The sequence below is a fragment of the Alligator sinensis genome, unplaced genomic scaffold (genome assembly GCF_000455745.1).
Source record: "Alligator sinensis unplaced genomic scaffold, ASM45574v1 scaffold1336_1, whole genome shotgun sequence".
NCBI classification, from domain to species: domain Eukaryota; kingdom Metazoa; phylum Chordata; order Crocodylia; family Alligatoridae; genus Alligator; species Alligator sinensis.
In genome coordinates this window covers 305419-327718 of record NW_005843037.1, presented here as the reverse complement: position 1 = coordinate 327718, position 22300 = coordinate 305419, and the positions used below count along the sequence as shown (strand labels likewise).

At 43.7% G+C, this 22300-nt stretch overlaps 1 protein-coding gene across 6 annotated transcripts in view; it reads left to right on the top strand.

The window, feature by feature from the left end:
- The window catches only part of CAPN3 (calpain 3), a 65521-nt gene that overhangs the window by 18367 nt on the left and 24854 nt on the right, over positions 1 to 22300 (top strand). For all 6 annotated transcript variants that reach the window (XM_014526392.2, XM_006036905.2, XM_025193340.1 and 3 more), the window contains exons 3-9: positions 5220 to 5338; positions 7997 to 8130; positions 8552 to 8720; positions 11264 to 11404; positions 19925 to 20008; positions 20667 to 20752; positions 21651 to 21728. In XM_014526392.2, the coding sequence (XP_014381878.1) occupies positions 5220 to 5338; positions 7997 to 8130; positions 8552 to 8720; positions 11264 to 11404; positions 19925 to 20008; positions 20667 to 20752; positions 21651 to 21728 (811 nt within the window). The remainder of the gene's footprint in view (positions 1 to 5219; positions 5339 to 7996; positions 8131 to 8551; positions 8721 to 11263; positions 11405 to 19924; positions 20009 to 20666; positions 20753 to 21650; positions 21729 to 22300) is intronic.

Sequence of the window (22300 nt, the reverse complement as noted above, 5' to 3'; positions counted from 1 at the left end):
CTCCTTTTTGAAAATGCTAAACATAACCCGGAGCAATTACAGTTCATGCTTTTTCTCTATGCCACTCAGCTCTTTTTTACAGCATTGAAGCTCCAATAAAAATTTTAAACCACAGTTCAAATAAGCAAATGACTTTAAACTGAGTCAAAACAACAAAACATGTTAACAGGGCCAGCGGGTCTTCATTAACAATCCACATTCAGCTCCACTTCACTCTGGGGTTCCATATCTAGCTGCAACTGCTGGTAATGGAAAGGTCTACTACAGTGGTTCTCAACCTTTTTAGTCTCCAGGCACACCTCTAAGTTTTCACTCGTTTTTGGACTACAGAAAAATAACAGATCAATTCTTCAGTTGTAAAGAACTCAGAAACACAACAGGTCAGAATGTTTTTTAATACTATGTACTCCTATTTGAAATCTCTAGGTTTATCTTGTGAATCATGTTTGCACACTTAATAGTGCACTAACATTGCATAGCATTCTTGAAATGATCTCACCGGTGCTGTGGCACCCTGATTGAGAATCACTGGTCTAGTGATTCCTACTACCTGTTCAAATTTAAAGGTGCAGTAACCAGATACACACATGCATGCAAACACACACAGGCATGCAGCTTCCACAGTGCTTACAAGACCAACCACCACAATGTAACCAACATTTTTCATCTAAAGTGAAAAGAAACAAACTACTAAAGCATTTTCTAGAAAGGTGCTAAGAGGCCTTCAAAGACTGTTTTTATAAGTGTCCTAGTTCCATGTTGCTTCTCTTCAAATCACGTGGCTAACTGTAAAGGTCTGTAGGGCAAATACCACACAGGCTGTAAATAGATATTGCATTTGTCCTGGGATCCTGCAGATGTACAAGCCCACTGTCCCACTTTAAGTTCCTCTGAAGCTAGCACATTTTATCCTGCATAAGCCTTTTCCTGGGACACAGCTGTATGCCTGTACAAGTATTGCCAGTCAGTCCTGGGAAAAGCTGGGCAGGCTGTGTGCTCCTCTCTGGCAGAAGAGCCACAGTGAACCTAGGGGTCTGGGACAGACATTGCATAAACCAGTTAAGTCAGATCTACATTCAACCAGGTTTATCTCAGACTGGTTTCAGCCATTTTGAAACTGATTTATGTGCACTGAATATCTGTTCTGTTGCAGGTTTAAACCAGTTTCTGATCACTTAAACTGGTTCATGTGTAATGTCTATCCCAGGGGCAACATGTGTAAATGACTGTTCCACACCTGTTTTGATCCAGGTCAAACCCCAGGACAGTCAGGCCCTCCTCAAATGAGATATCTATTTACAGCCAGAGAGGCAAGCATCAACCTGCAAAGGTAATTTTTAGTAGCTTTTAAACACCTTAATGCCATACGAGTAGTATTCAGTATAGTGTAGCCTTCAAGTCTGTCTTTCTTTTCCATTTGTTGATGAAGAGTTAAGGCTGCAGTTGCTCCCAATGCAGATCCCCATTACAGTGAAAGTATAGGAACTAAGCAGTATGGAGTATTTTTCTTTAAAATGCTTGTCTTCCTCCTGCCTGCATCATACAGTGCAAACAGGCAGCAGTCAGGCAACTGAATTCCTCCAAAAGGAACTGTCCCAAAGATAGGCACTGCGGGCTGCAGCTCACAGACACAAGTCAACAAGGCAGAAGCCCATGCTTTCATGAGTTTGCAGAAGCCCTGAAAACACTACCCTGGGAATCCACAATGTAGATACATTTCCAAAATCAATATAGATTGCTTTCTGTTTTAACTGATTGTCTTATTAAAATTATTTAGATCTCCTAGTATTCTGCTATTTTCAAAAAGAACAGACAGCTTCTGACTATTATTTGTTATACATCACCAATACATTCCATGCTGAACCAGACATAGAAAAAAGACAGTCTTTGCTCCCAAGAACCTTATAGGCAACATAGTATTCAGGAGGGGCAAAAAGGAGTGTTCTATACAAAACATATATTCTTTAATATAATGAGCTGGGGGGTTACAGTTTGGGAGCTTAACAGAAGAGGAGAATTTTGAGGAAAAAATGCAAATAAAAAGGGAGAGCCTGGTGCCCTGGGATAGAGAAGTTTACCTGAGAATGGTTGGCATGTGTTTGAAATTGTATAGGCAAATTTATTTTGTCATATAATTTATACCATATTTTATTGAAACCCCCTTTCCCCCTCACCCCCAAGTAAGAGGCACACCTTTTTTAGGGAAGACAGAATGAAGAAAAAAAAGATTTTTTAGTCATGGCTGAATGCTGACACCAGGGGATCCTAAATGCAACACCTGTGGCTGCAAGAGGTTTAGTACTGCAGCTATGATCCTGAAGGGTAAACTGCTCCCCTTTCTCTCAGAGGTTGGCAGAGGAAGAAGCATGATAGGCAGCTGTCATGGTGTGGGGTCCCCAGGGATGGCCATGACGCCCCTAGGGCTCCATGACCATGCCAGTTTTGCCCAATGGGCATCCTTTTCCTCTCCTGCCACGTCTTGCTGGTAATTATAATAATTAGGGAGGCTGCCCTCAAGTTTGTGTTTGGACACGGTCCTGATGGACACCACTAAGCCCTGTGGGTTCTTGGATCCCTTTTGGGTCCCACTCAAAATGGATGCCTCACAGGACACCCGCAGCCTTAGGGGCTGGATGCGTGGCTCCAAAACCGGCCCTTTACCACACCCCAAGACTTGCAGGTATTTAGATGTTGTCCCTCTGAGGCCTTAGTCTAGTTTGGCCTCCTGTCATCACCGGGCTCTCTGCAGCCCTGTCTCGGCACCCACACTGGTGCTGGGCTCTCCACAGCCCTTTGTCACTGCACCCCCTGGTGCTGCACCTGCTGGTACTGGGGTCTCCACATTGTAGTGTGCCCCAATGAGGCCTCCTCCTCCCCCAATAGCCTCATTCCGGTCCACCAGTTTATAAACAGCATCCAAAATATGAGCCTCTGGGCTATTACATAATACAACCAGTTCAGGGTGCGCTCTGTCCTTTTAAAAAAGTCAAACTTCCCCCTGCCAGCATTAAGTGTTTTGTAGGCCAAGGACCTGGTGAGCTCCTGGAGCCCCATTAGCCCTACATGCAGCATATCAGGTGGCAGCAGCATCTCTGGGCAATTCTTCTCTGCAGGCTCCTTCCCCTGGCTGTTGCCAGAGAACTCACTCCTACTGGCCTCAGCCCTGGGGTTTATATGTGCCAGGCCCTTCCTTCTTCTGGTCAGCTGACTGGGTGCAGGTGCAGGCTAATTCCCTTGTTAGCCTGCTGCCATAGTAACCTGCACCTGTGAGATTTCTGCCTGGCTCCTAAGCCCTCTCCCTAGGCAGTTTCTGCTCTTAAAGTAGCAGGCACTTTAGTGTCCTGCAACACCAATTTACAGCAGTGTCTCCCTGCTTCTATTCCAGCAAAGAAAAATCAGCTTCCCTGCTTAAGACACACACTCCAATTCTAGGGGGCTGATTTTTGGGGGAAGGGTGTGTGCAGCATGCGAGTAAAAATGGTATTTCAAATTTATATTACAGATGGCAGCTTAGGAGGCTTTAATCAAGGTCCACTGTGTAGTAAGCAGTGTAACATCCACCACTAAGGTGGTAAATCCTTCCATCAGCTTTATTTTAAAATGTATTGTTTTAAAATAATAAAGTTGTACAAACATGGATGTAGGCCTAAAATAAGGAAAAAATTCCAGAATTATAAAGCAACAAATAAATGGCACAACAATAGGATAAGTTGAACTGGAATGTTATATTGAGAGTGGAAAAATCAAAACCTAAAATACTGGGGATGTCTACAGCAGTGATTCTCAACCATGGTGCCATGGCACTTTGAGGTTCCTTGAAATCCTTTCAAGGGTGTTCCAGGGTGGCACACAATGAGATATGCACCGTGAGATATGCAAACATAATTCTCAAGATAAACCAAGAGATTTTAAATAGGAATCCACAAAAACATTCTGACCTGTTGAGGTCTGAGTTTTTGCAGCAGAAAAACTGTTCTTCTGTAGTCAAAAAATGAATGAAAACCAAGTTTTAGCATTTTCTGAGGGGCACCTCAAGTCTAATGAACGGTGCTTCAAGTCTAACAAGACTGAGAACCACTGGTCTACACTATGGATTGCGTTATTGTGTAGAGATACCTGAGCTAGCTCACGTACTGGAAGGAGTCTAGCTGCAGCACCATGAAATGCCACATGTGGAGATCCATCACATGAGTTATCGTAGGCCAGCAGACTGTATCCTGCCATTACCATGCTTTACCATGAGGCAGAGGGGTAATAGAGCAAACGGCTACCCCTAGTAAGCTGCAGACACACACCTACACCTACAGTATCTTAAACAGATGTAGATTTGCCCCTCATTTTCTCAGAGGGGCAAAATTACCTCAATGTAGGAGTTTATGGGCACATCTACACATTGTCCTACAGCAACATAGTGATGTGCTAGCTTGCCATATGGTGCACTACAGCGACATAGCAATCATGTGCGTCTACTCATGATTGCCAGCTACATCTCCGTAGCAGCTCACACCCCAGGTGTAGCACGCCATTTCAGTGACATACTGTGCTGTGCTTTAGTACTTCCTTTTGGAGTATAGTGACATGCCCTATGTTGCCTGTCCACTCCTTGTTTTACAGAGTCATAAAAGTGTATTATACCACTGTTAAAATGTCACCTGTCCAAGCCCAAATTTCCTATACTCTGCCTGCCCTTAGTCTCTGTACTGACACAGTAGGTATTCTGGGCTCAGTGGATTGTGGCTGGACCACAAAACATGGTCTGGAAATCCTGAGCTGGTAGAACCTACAATACATTACAGCAAGAATGGGACATAGCAGCTCCACAGAGCAAAGCACTACTTAATGTGTGTAGTAGATCTGCACCCAGAGTGTTTGTAAATTTGTATAGCAAACTCTGAACAGGGCAAGAGAAGGTGTAAATTACATTAATGTGAATACACTAGGTTCTTTCAAGTGAGGACCATATCTACCTTCACCATTTGCCCCAATTCCAATTGGTGCTAACAAGCACTTCCAGAAGACAAGCACTGGGCTATACGTGCATTTAAATACACTGAAATGTACACCAAGCTCTCCAGTGATTTGAGCAGATGGAACGCTTTCCTGGTTTGATATGGTAAACCCTGATCACCATTAAAAGGTATTTTGCAGAAACTTAAAGTTTTCCTTTTCCCTACTGTCTCTGACACTTTACTTTGTCTGCTGCTTTTGCTTGTTAACAGGTGACTGTTGGTTCCTAGCTGCCATTGCTTGCCTGACACTGAATAAAAACCTACTTTGTAGAGTCATACCTCATGACCAGTCCTTCATAGAAAACTATGCTGGGATATTTCACTTCCAGGTGAGTATTTTCAAGAATGGTGTATACAGTAGGTATGGTTTTATTTGTTTAGATAAGCAAAGCAATTATTGCTCCAAGTGCCTTGGCAGAATTTCTTTCTTTCATTTCTTTTCCATGAAAGTGCAAGTGACAGTGAAGGAAGTGTGGGGCTTAATTCCTTCATTGTGCTGGGGCAATCGTTAAACAGCCTGCCTACCACAGTAACTGAGAAGCATTAAGCCATCACTCAGACATTTGAAAATTGTTATGACCCATCAGTAAGAGATAGCAACAGATGTCCCTTCTCCCTACTCAGCTGTTCCACTTCATGGAATATAGATTTGCTGTTAGCTGCCAAGGGGACCTATTTTTAGTCCCTCAGATTGTTGGTCTCCCTTAAAGACATCCACAAGCTGATTGATTGTCTTCTTTCTTTCCATAATCCTACCTCTTGACTCCATCCTGAGGTAGGTATATTGCATGAGGGAATTTGTTCAAGCATCTGTATTTCTACCATCATCACTGTTTTATATACTGCTAAACATAGATATTAGGGCTGTGTGAAATGTCAGCGTTCTGTTTCAACCAGCGTTTCGATGCTTTGACAGCACAGCATTTCATTTCAAATTTTGTTTTGATTCGAAACAGCTGTTCCATTCCATTCCCTTGAAATGGGCGAGACTGTTTCGACGGTTCACCCATAGGATATAATGGGAAAGAACAAAACAGCCTATTACTTTGTCATTTCTGGCTTGATTTGGATGAAACTTGCAGAAATGGTATTCCCTTCAGAGGGCATGAAGCCTGACAAGTTTAAAGGAGATTGGGTGCACTTTCCCCAAACTCTCTGCACCTAAGTTTTGAAAGCAAACCTTGCGTCACGTGTATGTGTTAAGCTGCAATGGGGTCAAAACTGCAGGCGTGCTAGCCCCTGCAGAGGCCACAAAGCCTGCCAAGTTTCAAGGAAATAGGTGCAGGGGTTTGGGGGAAACTGTACCTCAAGCTACGGACAAGGAAAACTCATGACATGGGTGACACTGTGTGTGTTCAGGTGCAGCAGAGTGAAAGCTGTGTATTGAGCTCGTCCCTGAGTGAATTGTGATTGATTGTGTAACACAGTGGCTAGCTAGGATAATGAGTTAATGAGCAAGGATTAACACCTACAAAACCACAGACTAAGGAGAGGAAAGAATCGACACAGAGCCAGAAACTGCTTCTGTCCCGAGACAGACACAGTCAGTTGCACAAGCACCCATGTCATGAGTTTTGCCTGTCAGCAACTAAGGATGCAGGGCCCCAGAACCCAGAAGCCCCTGCACCAATCTCCTTGAAAGCTGACAGGCTTTGTAGCCACAGCAGGGCAGCTTTCCCTGCAGCTTTCACCCTGCTGCACCTTAACGCACGCAGTGTCACCCGTGTTATCGGTTTTGCTTGTCCGCAGCTTGAGATAGGTGCAGGGGTTTGGTGGAAACTATCTCCTTGAAACTTGGCAGGCTTTGTGGCCTCCACAGAGGCTAGCAAGCCTGCCTTGTGGCCTCCACAGAGGCTAGCATGCCTGCAGTTTTGACCCCACTTAATACATACATGTGACATGAGTTTTGCTTTCAAGAATTTGGGGTGCAGTTTCCCCCAAACCCCTGCATCTATCTTCTTAAAACTTGGCAGACTTTGTGGCCTCAGCAAGAGCTAACATGCCTGCAGTTTTGACCCCGCTGTGGCTTAACACACAAACGTGACACAAGTTTTGCTTTCAAAATTTTGGGGTGCAGTTTCCCTGAACCCCCTGCACCTATCTCCTTTAAGCTTGGTAGGCTTCATGCCCTCTGAAGGGGCTACCATTCTTGCAACTTTCATCCAAATCAAGCCAGAAATGATAAAGTTATAGTCTGTTTCAACCTTCCCCATTATACCCTATGGGCAAAATGTTGAAACAGCACTGAAACGGCGAAACGTTTCGACTTGCTTCATTTTGTTTCAAGGCTGTTTCAACTATATCTGTTCTATTTCATTGTTGCTGTTTTGATCTCGAAATGGGTCAAAACAAAACTGGTGGCAAAATTTTGCACAGCCCTAATAGATATCTCTTCACAATATTTCCCCTACTTCCCTGTTTGCACTAACTCACACCCTTTATCTGAAAGCTAGTGCAGTGCAAGCATCCTCCATGCTCCTGCCGCACAGAGCAGTAAATGCAGCCTTAGCAATTTTTGCAGTGTTTGGAAAGGAGCAAGTTTGCAAGATTGTGAAGGACCCGCAACTGGTCCAAAGGAAGGAGGAGCAGATTAGAGACACCAGAAATTAGGTAGGAGAGACCAGGAGGTCAAGAAAATGTGGAGTGGATTAAAATGGATGGGGTGGTAGATAGTAAAATGGGCTGGGCAAGTGAATTTATCAATAAATATTACATTTCTTAGCCTTCTAAGCTCCAATGGTAGAGCATCCACAGCCCTAATACATAAACTGTAATGGGAGGTACTTGGCACTTGTGGGGAAAAAATGAAGCCTCAAGGACATAGCAGAGACCTACAGTACAATACAATATTTAGGAAAGGTACAAAATTCATAGTATTGATTAGTTAGCTTTGGGACTTTCCTTGCCTCATAGTCTTGTTATAGTTCTGAAACTAGAGTTCCCTCCCTTAGATGCACTAATAAATGTTTCTGGTTGCCTTTATTCAGTTCTGGCGCTATGGAAACTGGGTGGACGTTGTCATTGATGATTACTTACCGACATATAACAACCACCTGATCTTCACCAAATCCTCTCAACGCAATGAATTCTGGAGCGCTCTGCTGGAAAAGGCCTATGCAAAGTAAAGGAATGCTTAGAGCTTGCAATACACATATAGCAGCCTCAAAGTGTGTACCACTGGTTGGGAGGGAACATGACTTCTACGTAAATAAGTCAATGCAATGATCTTGAAAGTAATCATGGAGAATGTAGTTGGACTTCTCTTGCAGGCATCCATCTCCCTTTGAATATGTTAGGTGCAAACATTTTTATGTAATTTTCACGTAGCTTACTCTAGTGGCTTCAACTTTTGGGACAAGAATAATAAAAACATTTCAGAGTTTGATCTGCTGTTTATCAGTACAAACAGCTTGTTATTAAAAATATTTTTATCTAAGTATTTAGTTGATTCATATTATTAAAACTTTGAGCATGACCTTCACCAAGAGGAAGAATTGTAACAAGAATTCCTCATAATATAACTTCTTTTTCTCCTTATCGAGACTCCATGGGTCCTATGAGGCTTTAAAAGGAGGCAACACCACAGAGGCCATGGAGGATTTCACAGGAGGAGTGACAGAGTTCTATGAGATAAAGGATGCACCCAGAGACATATACAAAATCATGAAACACGCTATTGACAGGGGATCGCTCATGGCCAGCTCCATTGATGTAAGTCCATGTGAACCTTGCAGACAAACTTATAGATTTGTAGATTGTAAGGCTAGAAGGGACCTCAGAAGATCATTAGGTCCAGCCCCCTGTACCAGGCAGGAAAGATAACTGGGGGTCAGGTTACCCCAGCAAGGTGACTGTCCAGTCTCCTCTTGAAGATTTCCAGGGTAGGTGATTGTACCACCTCTGGAGGGAGCTTATTCCACAGTCTGGACACCCTGACTCTGAAGAAGTTTTTCCTAATATTGAGTCTGAAATGGTTTTCCAGGAGTTTGTGACCATTGCTCCTGGTCTTCCCCAAGGGTGTCCTGTTGAACAATTGTTCACTGAGCCCTTGATGTATGCCCCTGGCATAGCAGTAAGCTGCTACCAAGTCCCCCCCCAGCTTTCTCTTTTCAGGTTGAAGAGTCCCAGATCCCTCAGCCTTTCCTCGTATGGCTTGCCGTGCAAGTGTCTGATCATACAGGTTTTTCTTCTCTTGACTCTCTCGAGCTTTACCATGTCCTTGTTGAAGTGCAGCACCCAGAACTGGACACAGTACTCTAACTGCAGTCTCACCAGTGCTAAGTACAGCGGAAGAATCACTTCCTTGGTTTTACTGGAGGTGCACCAATTGATGCATCATATTGAACTGCAGAGGAGAGGGAGTCTTTGAATTTTAAAAAAATTTCTAAACTGTTTTCTAAGTGCTTTGCTAAATTGCCAAAATCTATATGCAGAGGAAGAGGAGCTTAGCTAGATCTGAAACTAAACCAGGAAGGGCAGGAATTTCATCCATATTACTGGCTCTGTACTGGGGAAAAGTGAACAGAAAGGGCGTGTCCAGACAAGTGTGGTGGTTCATTTCTCTAGGGAACACCCATGCCATGCACGCTCTGGCATGAGGCAGGTTACTCTGGGTGGGGTAAGGGAGGCTGGGGCCAGCAACTGTGCCTTACCTGGGGATCTGGGGACTCCCCAGGACTGCAGCCAGAACATGGCTATGGTGGCTGGCCAGGCTCTGGTTTTGGGTGGCGTGCACTGCCAACACATGCACCACCCTGCTTTTTTTTTGGTGTGGGTTTCCCCAGGATCTCCTGTGGTCACCCCCCCCCCCCCAACCTCCCACACACTGCCAAGTAAAAGCTCAGGGAATTCCTGCATGTGTGGTGTGTGGCACCGCATCACATACCACACATCCGTGGTTGTCTGGATGCACCCTAAGAGTCCATATTTAGGTCAATTCCTAGTTGCAGTCAATTGGATTTAATTGAAATATGGCTTAAAATTAAAACTTCATATTTTGCCCCAAGAGAAATAAGGAAAGAAGTGCTGTTTGTTGATTGTTGGAGTATATCCAGGGAGAGGGAGGGGGAGGTAAGACAAGAAATGTGGGTTTACTTCATGATGATGTTACTCCAGAACCAAATCCTGCAAGCTGCTCTGTACCAGTGGACTTTTAGGTCCAAATAGACCTCTACTGAGTTCAGCAGTGCTCCACAGGGGAAAGAGACTGTCATGCACAGCAATTTTCAGGTCTGGGCTCAGCTCCTTGCCTTGGGACAAGACATTTTACTTCCCTGCACCTGGGTTTGATAACACCTTCATCATAGGGGCACTGTAAGAACAGCCTTATTAATGTTAACATAATACTTTCAAAAGGCTGGATTTGAGGACATGTACAACAGCTGTATTCAACACAGTATTTCTGAAGCTTTCATCTCCTTAAAGTCAAAAAAGATCAAATGGATGGAGAGCAAAAGGAAGAGGCATCAAATTAATTATTTTATACACAACCTGTTCTCGTTAAGCAGTTTTTCCTAACATTCTCCAGAACCATTAGTTGCAGGAGTTAAAATAGAGAAGGAGGAGGAAGTTTACAAGTGTTGGTGAGCTCAATCTCACTTATAGACATGGCTTTGTATCATGATGTGATTCCATTGCATGGTGATGCAATTTCACTTCCCTGAAGGAGAATAAGCAGATAGGAAGCTGCCATATCTTTTTGGAAGGAAGGGGTTTTTTGTGATTTTTTTTTGTTTTGGACTGCATGTATAATTAGGAGAAATGTTATACAAGCTTTTGGGTAGAAGGGCAATTCTTCAGGTCTGGGCATCATAGGTACAACAACACATCTCTACTTTTTTGGAAAGAGACTGAACTGTTCTCACAGGAGTGGAATAGAAGTAAAAAGTAAGAAAGGTGGGTTGAAGAGGGGGAGCAACCTGTGGCTTCTAGCAAGTAGGTGGAGCTGTGTACCCTTTGATTACATGAAACTCCAGTTTCTCTTGGAGTTTTGTATAGGATTGGTTGCATCACAGCCTAATTGGAAGCATAGCCAGTCTCAGCAAGAGCTATCCACTATGGAGGAACAGGACCAGCACTATGGTCACTGGCCTCTAAATAAAAGAACAGATTCTCTACCTGCAACTTCAGTTGTCTCATGTTATCTAATTAAAGTTGTCCTTATTTTGGTCAGCTTCTTATCTTTCTGTTTTCACTTTCCCTTTCCCCTCTTCCATTCTCTCTGCTTTACTTCCTTCTCTTATTTTCTGTACTAGGACCATTTGGGTTTTTCCTATGGGAGTGCGCCTCAAAGTGATATTGGGGAATTAATTGCTCGAATGGTGAAGAATTTGGATAACGCACAGATGACCCACTCTGATGTAGACTACCAAGGCACAGATGAAAGGCCAGCCTGGGTTTGTATGCCTCAAACAATGACTGAACCTTTGCTTCTTACTTTGCAATTATTCTCCTTGTAATCATGCTAGTTAGAAAAGCAGAGAATCGGAGTTTTTATGCCCTTAAGGCACTGAAGCAGGTTAGGCATATCAGCTTGAGATAACTAAAGATTTGTTCTAAAGTTTTGAGCTTGTTAGGTACTAAATTGTTTCAGCCCTTTCAGACACAGTAACTGACAGTTCACCTTAAAAACTTCATTAACATCTAGAGAAACATCTGTTAGCTAACATCACAGACAGAAACTATCTGAAACTCAGCTGAACAGCTTGCTACTACTAGAGAGACATAGAAACTGGGAGCCAAATTACAAAAACTTGTTAGGAAGTCTGTGCTCAAGCTCTCCCATTAGCAGTATTGGTCAATGTTCAAGTCACTTTTAACTAAGTAGTATTTAGACAGGTTTTTGGCTGACTTCCATTAATGCACCCACAAAAGGTGCAGATGCATTCATTTGCTTGTGTAAAAATTCACAATTTTTGCATACAAATGTAACCCAGGTACACCCAAGGGTATGCCCTATTCTCAGTTGGATGGGATGGGTAGGCAGGAGGGGGTGCTGTGAGAGGGATGCCAGAATTTCAAGCAGATCCCTCTTTCCTCTATAGAGTTAGCCCAAGCCCAAAGTTCTTAACTATATACAATTTATTAAGTTATAATATACATGAACATAAAACTAAATATCATATGCATATATTTACACAGTGAACATTAACCAATAACCAAGGTCAAACCCTAAATAACACTATTTATCCATCACAATAAAACAATCTCAGCAGCATCAACACAATACAACATTTCAATTACAAAATATAAGGCGCAAATGGGAACAATCTTAATAACACCTATTCCTTAATATAGTCCCTGACTCATGGCAAAAGATAGTCCTCCTTCCAATGGGGTCCCTTGTGGGGTGTCCAGGAAGCACCAGGGGCCCCTCCCCTTAGGGTCTTGACTAGGAGGGGGTGCTGCTCACCCAGCCCCTTCTCTGGGTTTGCCTGCCCCAAACGTCTTTCCCCTGTGGGACCCAAGCTCTGAAAGGTGAGCCTGCTACACCAAGTAGCTAGTGATTTTTGTGGCCTATTTTACGTAAGGAATTGGGAAGTTTTGTGCAAGCAAAATGATGTGTGGATTCATTAATAGTGTCTTTATTAGGAAGGAGGAGAGGGTGCAGGCCCAAAAGTGAGGGGAGCGAGGGGGCAATGGGGCAGCAGCCTTACCTAGCCAGGAACTTCTAAGCCGAGGCGGGCAATTATTTTGGGCAGAGGGCTGCTTACTGTGTTTTGGCAAGCCATCGAGGGCCGCATGACAAGCAGCCCAGGGCAGATTAATATTTATTTTCTAAATTTTTTAGGGGCCCCACAGGCCAGATAGAATGGCCTGGCGAGCCGCATCCAGCACCCAGGACACATTTTGTCCACCCCTGTTCTATGCAGTCCTGGCTGAACTGCTGCTGTTATGTGTGCTTTGCTTACCCCGGTTCTGTTGCTCTTAAAAGCAGCAGCAGCCAGGACTGTTTAAAGTTCCTGCCACGACACGGCTTCTGTGGAGGTCAGGGGCAATTCCAGTGCCCTTCCTAACTTGGTGCCCAGGGTGGATGCCCCTCTCACCTACCCCTAGCTATATTACTGGGTAAATCTCCTATAGATTTCATTTAATTTTAGGAGTGGTATAAATTCTGCACATAGGTAGAAGGCTCCTTAGAGGGAGCTGGGGTAATGGAAGAGAGATGCATGGAACAATTCCAGATGAGATTACCATCTTTTAATGTCGTCACTTAGAAAAAAAAAATATCTGTGTGTGTGTAGCATATTAAGGACTTGAAGAGTGATGACAGAAGTCAGAATACAAATATCCAGTGGGGTGAAAAAAAATCAAGGAACGCTCCAAAAAAGAAGTCAGGGATGCTAGAAAAGTTGCAAATTTAAAACATTAAGGGGTTTAGAAAGTTCTAAAGAGAGACTTGGTGTCTTATCTCATCTCAGTGTTAAATACTTGTCCTGTATCACTCCTTAGGGTTCTGCATTTCAGTGGTAGATTAAATTATTCCTGCTTATTTATGTGAGAAAATATTATGAAGCCTAAAACTTTTGGTCACAAGATCTCTTGTAAATGCAGAGAAGAGAAGAGAGAGAAAACAAAATTTCCTGCTTTCACGTCAATTTTAAGTCTTACTAAAAGCCAAAATGATGCAATTTCTTAGGGAAGTACTCTCCTGTTTTGCAAGATATAAACTGTCCAAATTGCCCCATTTATCTTCCCCTAGTATAATGTTCTTGTGTGGTACAGTCCTTTAGGCTAGGGACAGACATTAGACATAAACCAGTTTAAGTTATCAGAACTGGTTTAAACCTGTAAAAGAACAGATGTTCAGTGCACATAAACCAGTTTGAAAATGGCTGAAACCAATTTGAGATAAACCTGGTTGAATGTAGTATTAGACTTAACTGATTTGGCTGAAGCTGGTTTATGCAATGTCTGTCCCAGACCCCTTGCTGGTTTAAGATAAACCAGACACCCCCAGCATCCCAGCATGCTCTCTGAGCTGGGCTCTCTGCTCCCCAGGCTCTGGGAGCTGGGCTCCCCCCCCCCCGGCGGGGCTAGCCCCTCCCCTCTGCTCTCTGGCTGTAGCTCAGCACAGACTTGCAGGCACAGCAGCATCTGCCTGGGTTCTCCCTGCTAAGCAGGGATTCTTCCCCCCTCCCTTCTGCCTTATGCAGACACCTCAGCATTAGTTAGCAGATCACATGCTGATTACAATCCGTGCTGTGGGAGACGACAGGCAGACAGGCATTTTGGAGCTAATCAACAGGTAGCTTAATGTCCTTCCTTGGAAAAGCTGTTTAAGAAGAGTTGTTTGCTCCTCCCCTCCCCCTCACCACTCCCTGCTAAGCAGGAATCCACCCCCCCTCCCCACCCCGCTCCAAGCCTTGCTGAGGAGGTGTCTGTGTATTAGCTAGCAGACCACATGCTGGCTATGGTCCATGCTGAATCAACAAGTAGAATCAACAGATAGCCAGTAATGTCCCTCTATTGTTTTCTTAATGAGGTGATAAACACTGAATTAGGGGGTGATAAACACTGTTATCATCCCCTAATTAGCCCCTGTTATTAGCCCCTGGTGGACTAATCAGAGCATCCTGCAGGGGCCTGGCCATGGTCCCCCTCATCTCAGTACTGTACAAGGAAAGGGAGGGCTGCTCTAGCGCCCCCCAGCTTCTAGCCTGAGCCACTACAGGCATGTGCCTGCAAGTCTGGGATATCTGTGCAGTTACAAAGTGATTTAGCCTAGCCAGGTTAGACTAACCTGCAAAGATTGAATCAATTCAGGCTCAGGCTTTTTGAATGCCTGTCCCTAGCCTTATGATTTTTTTTTTTTGCTTGATCTAGTTTGGTAGCTGCTGCTACACCGCTAAGCCAGCACCACCAAAAGTCATGGTACTGGCTAGACAGTAGGCAAGAAGTGCTGTCTGCAGAAGAGTCAGTTCAGCAGAGATGAGGAGCAGTGTACTAGTGGCAGGAGCAGCATGACAAGTTAAAACTTTAAAAGAGGAAGGGTGAGGGGAGAAGCATAGAGGAGGAGACATGAAGAGGAAGAGAAACGGTTGTTAGAGAAGAAGAAAATTAAAACCAAGGAAAAAAAAAGAGAAAGAAGAAAAAGGGATAGAAGGAAAATAATGGAAAAGGTTTAGATTAATTCTGTTTTATGTAGGTTTGTGGCTTATCACTATGGTACCTGACAATCTGCCTGTGTAACATGACTAACTCTCCATTTCCACCTCTGCCCATCTTTCCTTTTCAGATCTGTTATCAAACAGGCATAGTATGATTTTTAACAAGGTCATGCAGTAATCTTTTAGTGATCAATGGGTAGATTAGAAGGCAAAAATCTCCAATTTATTTTTCTATTTATAAGTTTGTTCACTTGAGCTTTAGTTTTATTTCCAGCAATAACCTGTATCCACTGTAAACTATATATGCTATAATCTTGCTTTCAGTTTGTTCTATTTCCAATAAATGGATATCCTCAACTTTGGAACTAAAAGCATGTCAGGTTCCTGGGTTACTAATTGCCAGGACAACAAGCATGTTTATACCTCCGCAAAGTCTCTCTCAGGAGATGGAAGATGAACTTAACCTCTTTAGCATCACACTCTCGATACTCAGTTGGACAGAAACTGTTGAGAACACATCCTCTCTAATTTGTTATTAGGAAATGGGAATGCAAAAATTAAGTAAGTAATGCAAGTAAATCAATAGGAATTACATATATAAGGCACTTTAATGCATACAATATAATAGCTCAGGAACATATAAAGTTAAGAGAATTATAGGGTATAGTACTGGGTCTCATGTTTATAATACATATGCATTAGCTGCTTCTTATTCCACATAGAAAAACTGCCATTCTGGCACCTCAGCAAAAATTGACTACGACTTATGTTAATATGACTCCATATACCATAGAAAATATACTAGTGCAATAGAAGATGTTGCCGTAAACCAATTAACTAAACTACAGTGGTAAAAATAAATTAACAAAGTACATTTTGTGATTCAGTATTAATGCTTTTTAATGTTTTAATTCACGCACTGATTCTTACTAACCAATTAAAAAACAGTTACTTTCAGCTATCCCTCCAAATTAGTGTGAAAAGCCTAGGGTTTGTGAGGGGGCAGAACACAATGAGGTATTATGTCACTGCTTGCATGCTCCAGTTTCAAATCTGGAGCCACACAGGCCATGTCCACATGAGCTTGGACATTTGTTTCCCCAGGGCAAGAAGCAGCGGCACACCTTGTGCTGCTGCTAGTTTTCCCCGGGGAACACCTGTGCCATGCGCCCTCTGGCATGTGACAGGTTACCCCAGGTGCGGTAGGGAAGGCTGGTGCCAGCACTGGGCTGGCCCCTGCAGCATTATCTGGGGCCCTGGGGACTTCCTGGGGTGGCAGCAGTGGCAATCCTGCTGCTTAGAGCCTGGCTGGCAGCTGGAGTGTGGCTCCAGCCAGGCAGACTCCGATTTTGAGCAGCGCATGCTGCCCCTGTGTGTGCCACTTCACTTTCTTTTTTGGCTTGAATTTTTTTGACCCCTGAATATCCCAGGGTCAACCCCCACTCCCCTTTCCCCATGCTGCTACCTTGCAGCGCAAAGAACAGCTGAATGTGTGGTATGTGGTGCTGCAGACATGTCTGCAGCACCCCATACTGCATGGCCATGCTCATCTGCGTGCGGCCACAGGGTGCATCTATATGTGTGCTTTACTGCAGTTGACTAATTAGCTCTGCAGTAAAGCATCACCATCTACTCATACCAGTATTAGGGCACAGTAAACTAACTCTACCATATCATAGTACTGTTGGGGACAGTACTATCTTACAACAGTGTCATTAAGTGCAATAAAATCCATGTGTAGATGGTGACCGCAAGGTGCAAATTGGGTCCAGTCAGCCCAGCCAGCCCCCCAGCTCCTCCCAGCCCCTCTGCCACCCAATGCCACTGGAACCCAGGGCTGACCCCCAGTGCCCTCAGCCAGGTCTGGCATGGATGACTGGTGCCTCCTGAGTCTGGGGAGGGACCCACAGAAGCCAGTGGTGGGGACGGGGCTGGGAGCACCCGCAGAGGCCACTGGCAGTGGTGGCAGTGGGGACGGCCCTGTCGGGGGGGCATGTGCCCCCTCCCCCCGCCCCCCCCCAGTTGCTTATGAACCCAGGACTGCTTCACCCCAGTTCAAAGTGCTGCAGTCCCGGGCACTCATGCAGACACAGCACTCACAAAGCGCTTCTCAGAGTTTATTGTGTCACATTTACTGCATATGTAGATGCACTGACTCAGGGGTGGGCAAAATATGGCCCCGTGGGCTGGATGCAGCCCACCAGGCCATTCTATCTGGCCAACAGAGCCTCTAAAAAAATTTAGAAAATAAATATTTATCTGCCCCAGCTGTCTGCGAAAGGGGGTTCTGGCCTGGGACTGTGGGGCTGTTCACGCCTCCCTGCTCTGAGCGGGAAATTCAGGTAAGAAGGGGTGGAGGGGCAGGCAGGAAGGTGGGGAAAATGATGGTAGGGGCGGGGGGTAGTGGAAGCGAGTGGGTTTTCAGGTTTCCCAGGGCTAGCACTGGCAGGGCCCAGATTGGGGTGGCAGGAGCACAGGACATGGGCTGGAAGGGGTCTATGGAGCCCGGTTGCACTATGCCAGCAGGGAGAAGGGGGAGATTGCCTGACTCCATAGAGCCGCAGCCAGCTGGGACCCTGAGCTCCTGCTGCCCACTCTAGACCCTGCTGCATGTCCACTTGTTCCCAGCCCCACCTGTCAGTGGAAGTGAGCAGGCGTGCAGGAGCCTGGTGCCTATGGGGCCCCGAGTGGGGTGCTAGGAACATGGGGAGTGGGCTAGCCGAGGTCTATGGCAGGGGTTCTCAACCTTTTTATATTGTGGACCTGCAAACTGTATAATTTACAGATTTAAACTTAATTTACATGTTTAAATTTAATTTGTATGGGGGGGAGTAGGGTTGTGACGATTGGATGGGGTTGGGGCACTGGACGACCCTGCAGGGGAAGGGGCTGTGCAGGTAGGGGCCCAGGGAGACCCAGTTGGGGTTACCCAGGAAGAAGGTGATCTGCTGCCTTTCCTAGGAGCAAGCAGCAGAGCCACCTCCCCATCCTCTGCCCAGGTCATTTCCCATGCACACCACACAATATACAAGTACAACTGCATTTTGAGCTTTTATGCAATCACTTCTACATATACAGTACAAATGCACACAAATCAGATCAAAAATATATTTTTAAAACTAAATTAAAATATATGATTATGGGTGTTTGATTTTTAGTATATAATTTGGGGGTTTTTCCCCTTAAGATGGCAAACCCTCTTCCCCAAAGGAGTACTTCCAGGGGTAAGGGGAGGGCCTTCTGGTTGCAAAGGTCAGAGGTTAAGAGGGTGGGACTTCTGGTCCCAAAATGGTGACCAGGGGGCGGGGCATCTGTCAAGGGGTGTGGCTACCCATGCGGCCATGAACACCTTGCCAAAACTCAGTAAGCAGCCCTCTGCCCAAAATAATTGCCTGCCCCTTTCTGATTGATACCTTTCGGAGTATACATCTTTGTGATACTATCAGAAAGTATATCTGGACTAGAAATTTCCCAGACCCACAACATGCAGATGAAAATCTGAACGTGACCAAAGATTGTGAAGTGTTCAGATCTAAGATTTGGTTTGAATTCCTCCTTAACACACTACTGTGTTCATGAATAAGATTCTTTGTATGACTATGCATTGAGATACATATTCAGTCATCTCAGTGATGAAGGGAAGAGTTTCCAGGCAGGCTCTCACTACCTGATCAGATATTGGACTTTGGGAATTATTAGTATACTTTAAAATGGTAGGGTACTCCAGCCACTTATTTCTGGGAATAGGGCATGAAATCTAAATTGCTGTACCTTGTTACCCTTGTCTGTTAGGTGGAGACTGGGATGCACTGAAAAAAACTGAGGAAGGAGACAGCTTGTGTTATCCTTAACTCTTATGTTTCTCTGTATCCTGATTAGCCTGCTACTTTCACAAACATAAAACTTAGGCTAAAGGGGAGAAAAAGCTTTGAAGAAACTATGGTCCAATCTCTATCTATATTAACTTTCCTACTGGAATTATATATGGAAACACATGCACCTTATGCAGTATAGTAAGAGGAGAATGATAGGGCTGCTTGTTATAGACATACAGCACTTTGCATAAATTTCCTCCTCTATATACAGCTTTACAACCATTTTGTTCTTCCCATTTGCCCTAAGATCCCAGGCAGATATTCCCATGAGCCCAGCTTTCTGCAGCATTTGATTGTAAAAGACTCCACAATATACCTTATAAAATGTAATTCAATAAAGCCTAGCAAGGATCTGTATTAAGATCTAGTTCTCCTTGCTTCATCAGTTTCTCTTTGTCCTTTCTAAATTATTTGCTTCTCATTAATATGTTGGTTGTCACCAAGTAATCCACTAGCTTCCCACAAATGCACATAGATTTGAAGGCCAGAAAGGACCATTTCAATTCTTTTGGCTGCCCTCCTATATAACACTGACCAAAAAATTCTACCCAGGAGTTCAGACAAGAAGTCAAAATCTTGTGGCAGAGTTATAACACACTTTTAAAGAAAAACTTCCAGTATTTATTTTAAAACTTCTTATGATGGAGAAACTACCAGGTCCTGTTAAGTTATTCTGTATCTGGTACAGCCTCTCTCAGGGAGAGACCATAAGCTAACCTTGCAGATAAATGAATTCTATGATGTATAAGTCCCTTCTAGCTCTTAAATTCTTCCCATTAAATAGTAAGAAGTGACCATTTTTTCCACCTTCCAAGTGGTCTAGCGACCTAATGTAATACAAAATAAAGACATTGGCTGCCTTAATCTCCATGGTTCTTTTCTGTGCCTGTGCCTGAAATGCCTCTTATTATTTTTATTTAATGTTTTATAGACCATAATGCCAATGCAGTATGAAACACGTCTGGCTTCTGGACTGGTCCAAGGTCATGCCTATTCAGTTACAGCAGTGGAAGAAGTAAGTCAAGATCCTTTCCTATAGATAATAAGGGTGATTTAGGAGAAGCGAGCATCACATACTGCCATCAAGACAGGGAGAAAATAAGGTGGCTTGTGAGCAAAATAAATATTAAACAAGTAGAAGATTTCTTGAAAAGAAAACCCATAAAAGTCTTGGCTCTGTGTGTGGGAGATATATAGACAGCAAGATCAACTAAGGGATATTTTGGTGCAAAGGGAACAGCATACACTTGCACCCAAATCACCTCATGCTGGGAATCCATCAGATCTCTCAGACTAATCAAGGTCAGGCTGGGTAGAAGACCTCTAAGGCAGTGGTTTTCAAACTTTTTTTTCTGCAGACTACTTGAAAAATGCTGAGGGTCTCAGTGGACCACTTAATAAATTTTTTTTTGTTCTACAAATCAAAGCACACAACTCATATTTTAATATCAGTAGTCTTACCTTACAAGTACAGATATTCCCGATTGCTCCACAACCTTTCTGCAGACCACCTGAATGGAGCTCATGGACCAGTGGTGGTCCATGGACCACAGTTTGAGAACCTCTGCTCCGCATGGACTTGCACCAATGATTCAACAGAAAGTGTATTCCCGTCTAAGCCCATGCCAGGCTAAGTAACTTATACAGTTCTTTGTGATTTCTTCTTCAACAAGACAGCATTTAAAGAGGACAAGATAAGGCTGGTGAGGCTAAGGAACCCATGGGGACAGGTGGAATGGAACGGACCCTGGAGTGACAAGTGAGTGAAAGACAAACCTAAGAATTTACAGGCAGTAATAAAAAGCATAACTGTGCGTGCATGCATTTTACATTTTCTGACTGTGTCCTAAGACTCAGGATAAGCCACATGCTTTATTTAGGCTCCAGCTTTACTTGGAAGTTTAAAATATCTATTGTTCTGTAGGCTGCATTGAGTGCTTAACTGGGGAGTTAACTTAGGTCCGAAAGAACTGTAAAAAAATAGAAAGATAGTAGGAAGAGAAGCCTTAAAGAAAGGGAGAGGTAGAAAAGCATGACTTATCAGTTCAGCCAATAATTCCTCTGCTTACTGAATTGTACATCCATTCCTCATGAAATTTAGTCAAGACTAACAGCTGGAATGGAAGGTCATCTTTAAAGAACTGAATAGCAGGAAAGAAAGGGATATAAGTGAGAGAGAGCCAGAAAGAAGAAACGAGACTTCTTAGTCAGTTTTATGTAAAGGAACCTCTTTGGCTCTAAAAATAGGGTTTCTCTCAATATGTAATATGTTCCTCTCTGACCCAAATAAAGCAATGAGAGTTCCGCAGATTTCTAAGTGCTACAAACAGGAAAAGGAAAATCAAAGACATTAGAAGAGGAAGTCTGAAGGGAGGGCAGGGAAGAACATGCCAACTATGATGAAGGTGATAAGCCAAAATAAGAGAAGTGAACCAAACTTTATAACCACTTCAGCATGTACAGGGGGCAAAAAGAGGCAAACTGTATAGTATGATTTCAGAGCTTGTGAAAAGAAAGCTTTTCCATTCACAGGTGAAACATGCATATTGTGTCAACAGTTTGCTTTGTATATCACCAAGCTAGCAATAAAACTGTAGCAATGTCTTTGAACAACTTGTGTGTTGCCAAGACAAAATACCCATTTTTTTCTCTTGCAGGTCAGACGAATGGAATTTAATTGACAAATCAGAGAAAATCCGACTGCAGCACAACATTGCAGAAGACGGGGAATTCTGGTAAGGACACCATTTCAGAGAGGTGGTGTCTTTCCTCAGCAGTTCTCCTGTATCTGTGCCTCAATGTGTTTGGACATCTGAAACTGTCTAAAAAGGGGAATGTTTCAAAAGGGCAACAGTCATTACATTCTAACTGTTGTGTGTGAACAAGCCAGGAATGATACAAATGTAGCAAAGCCACTCCAGAGTTAACACTGGATGAAGTGCGTTAAGGTTGGCACAGTTTAGCTACATTTGTACCGTTCCCAGCTTGTTCACACACAGTAACTGTAATGTAATTGCTTCTGCCCTTTTGAAATATTCCTCCTCTGAAACAGTTTCGTGTGTGTGTGTGTGTGTGTGTGTGTGTGTGTGTGTATACACACTAAGTACACATGGCGTTTCTTAAAAATGTTAAAATAACATGAGGTGGCAAAGTCAAACTCCAATATCTTTAATAAACAATATTGCAACTTTGCACTGAATACAAATGTATTCATTTCCCCATGGGCCGTTTTGAAGTGTTCATCACTATAGTATTTGGGTGCTTTACAAACAATAATTAATATTCAGAATGGTGGTATTATTTCCCT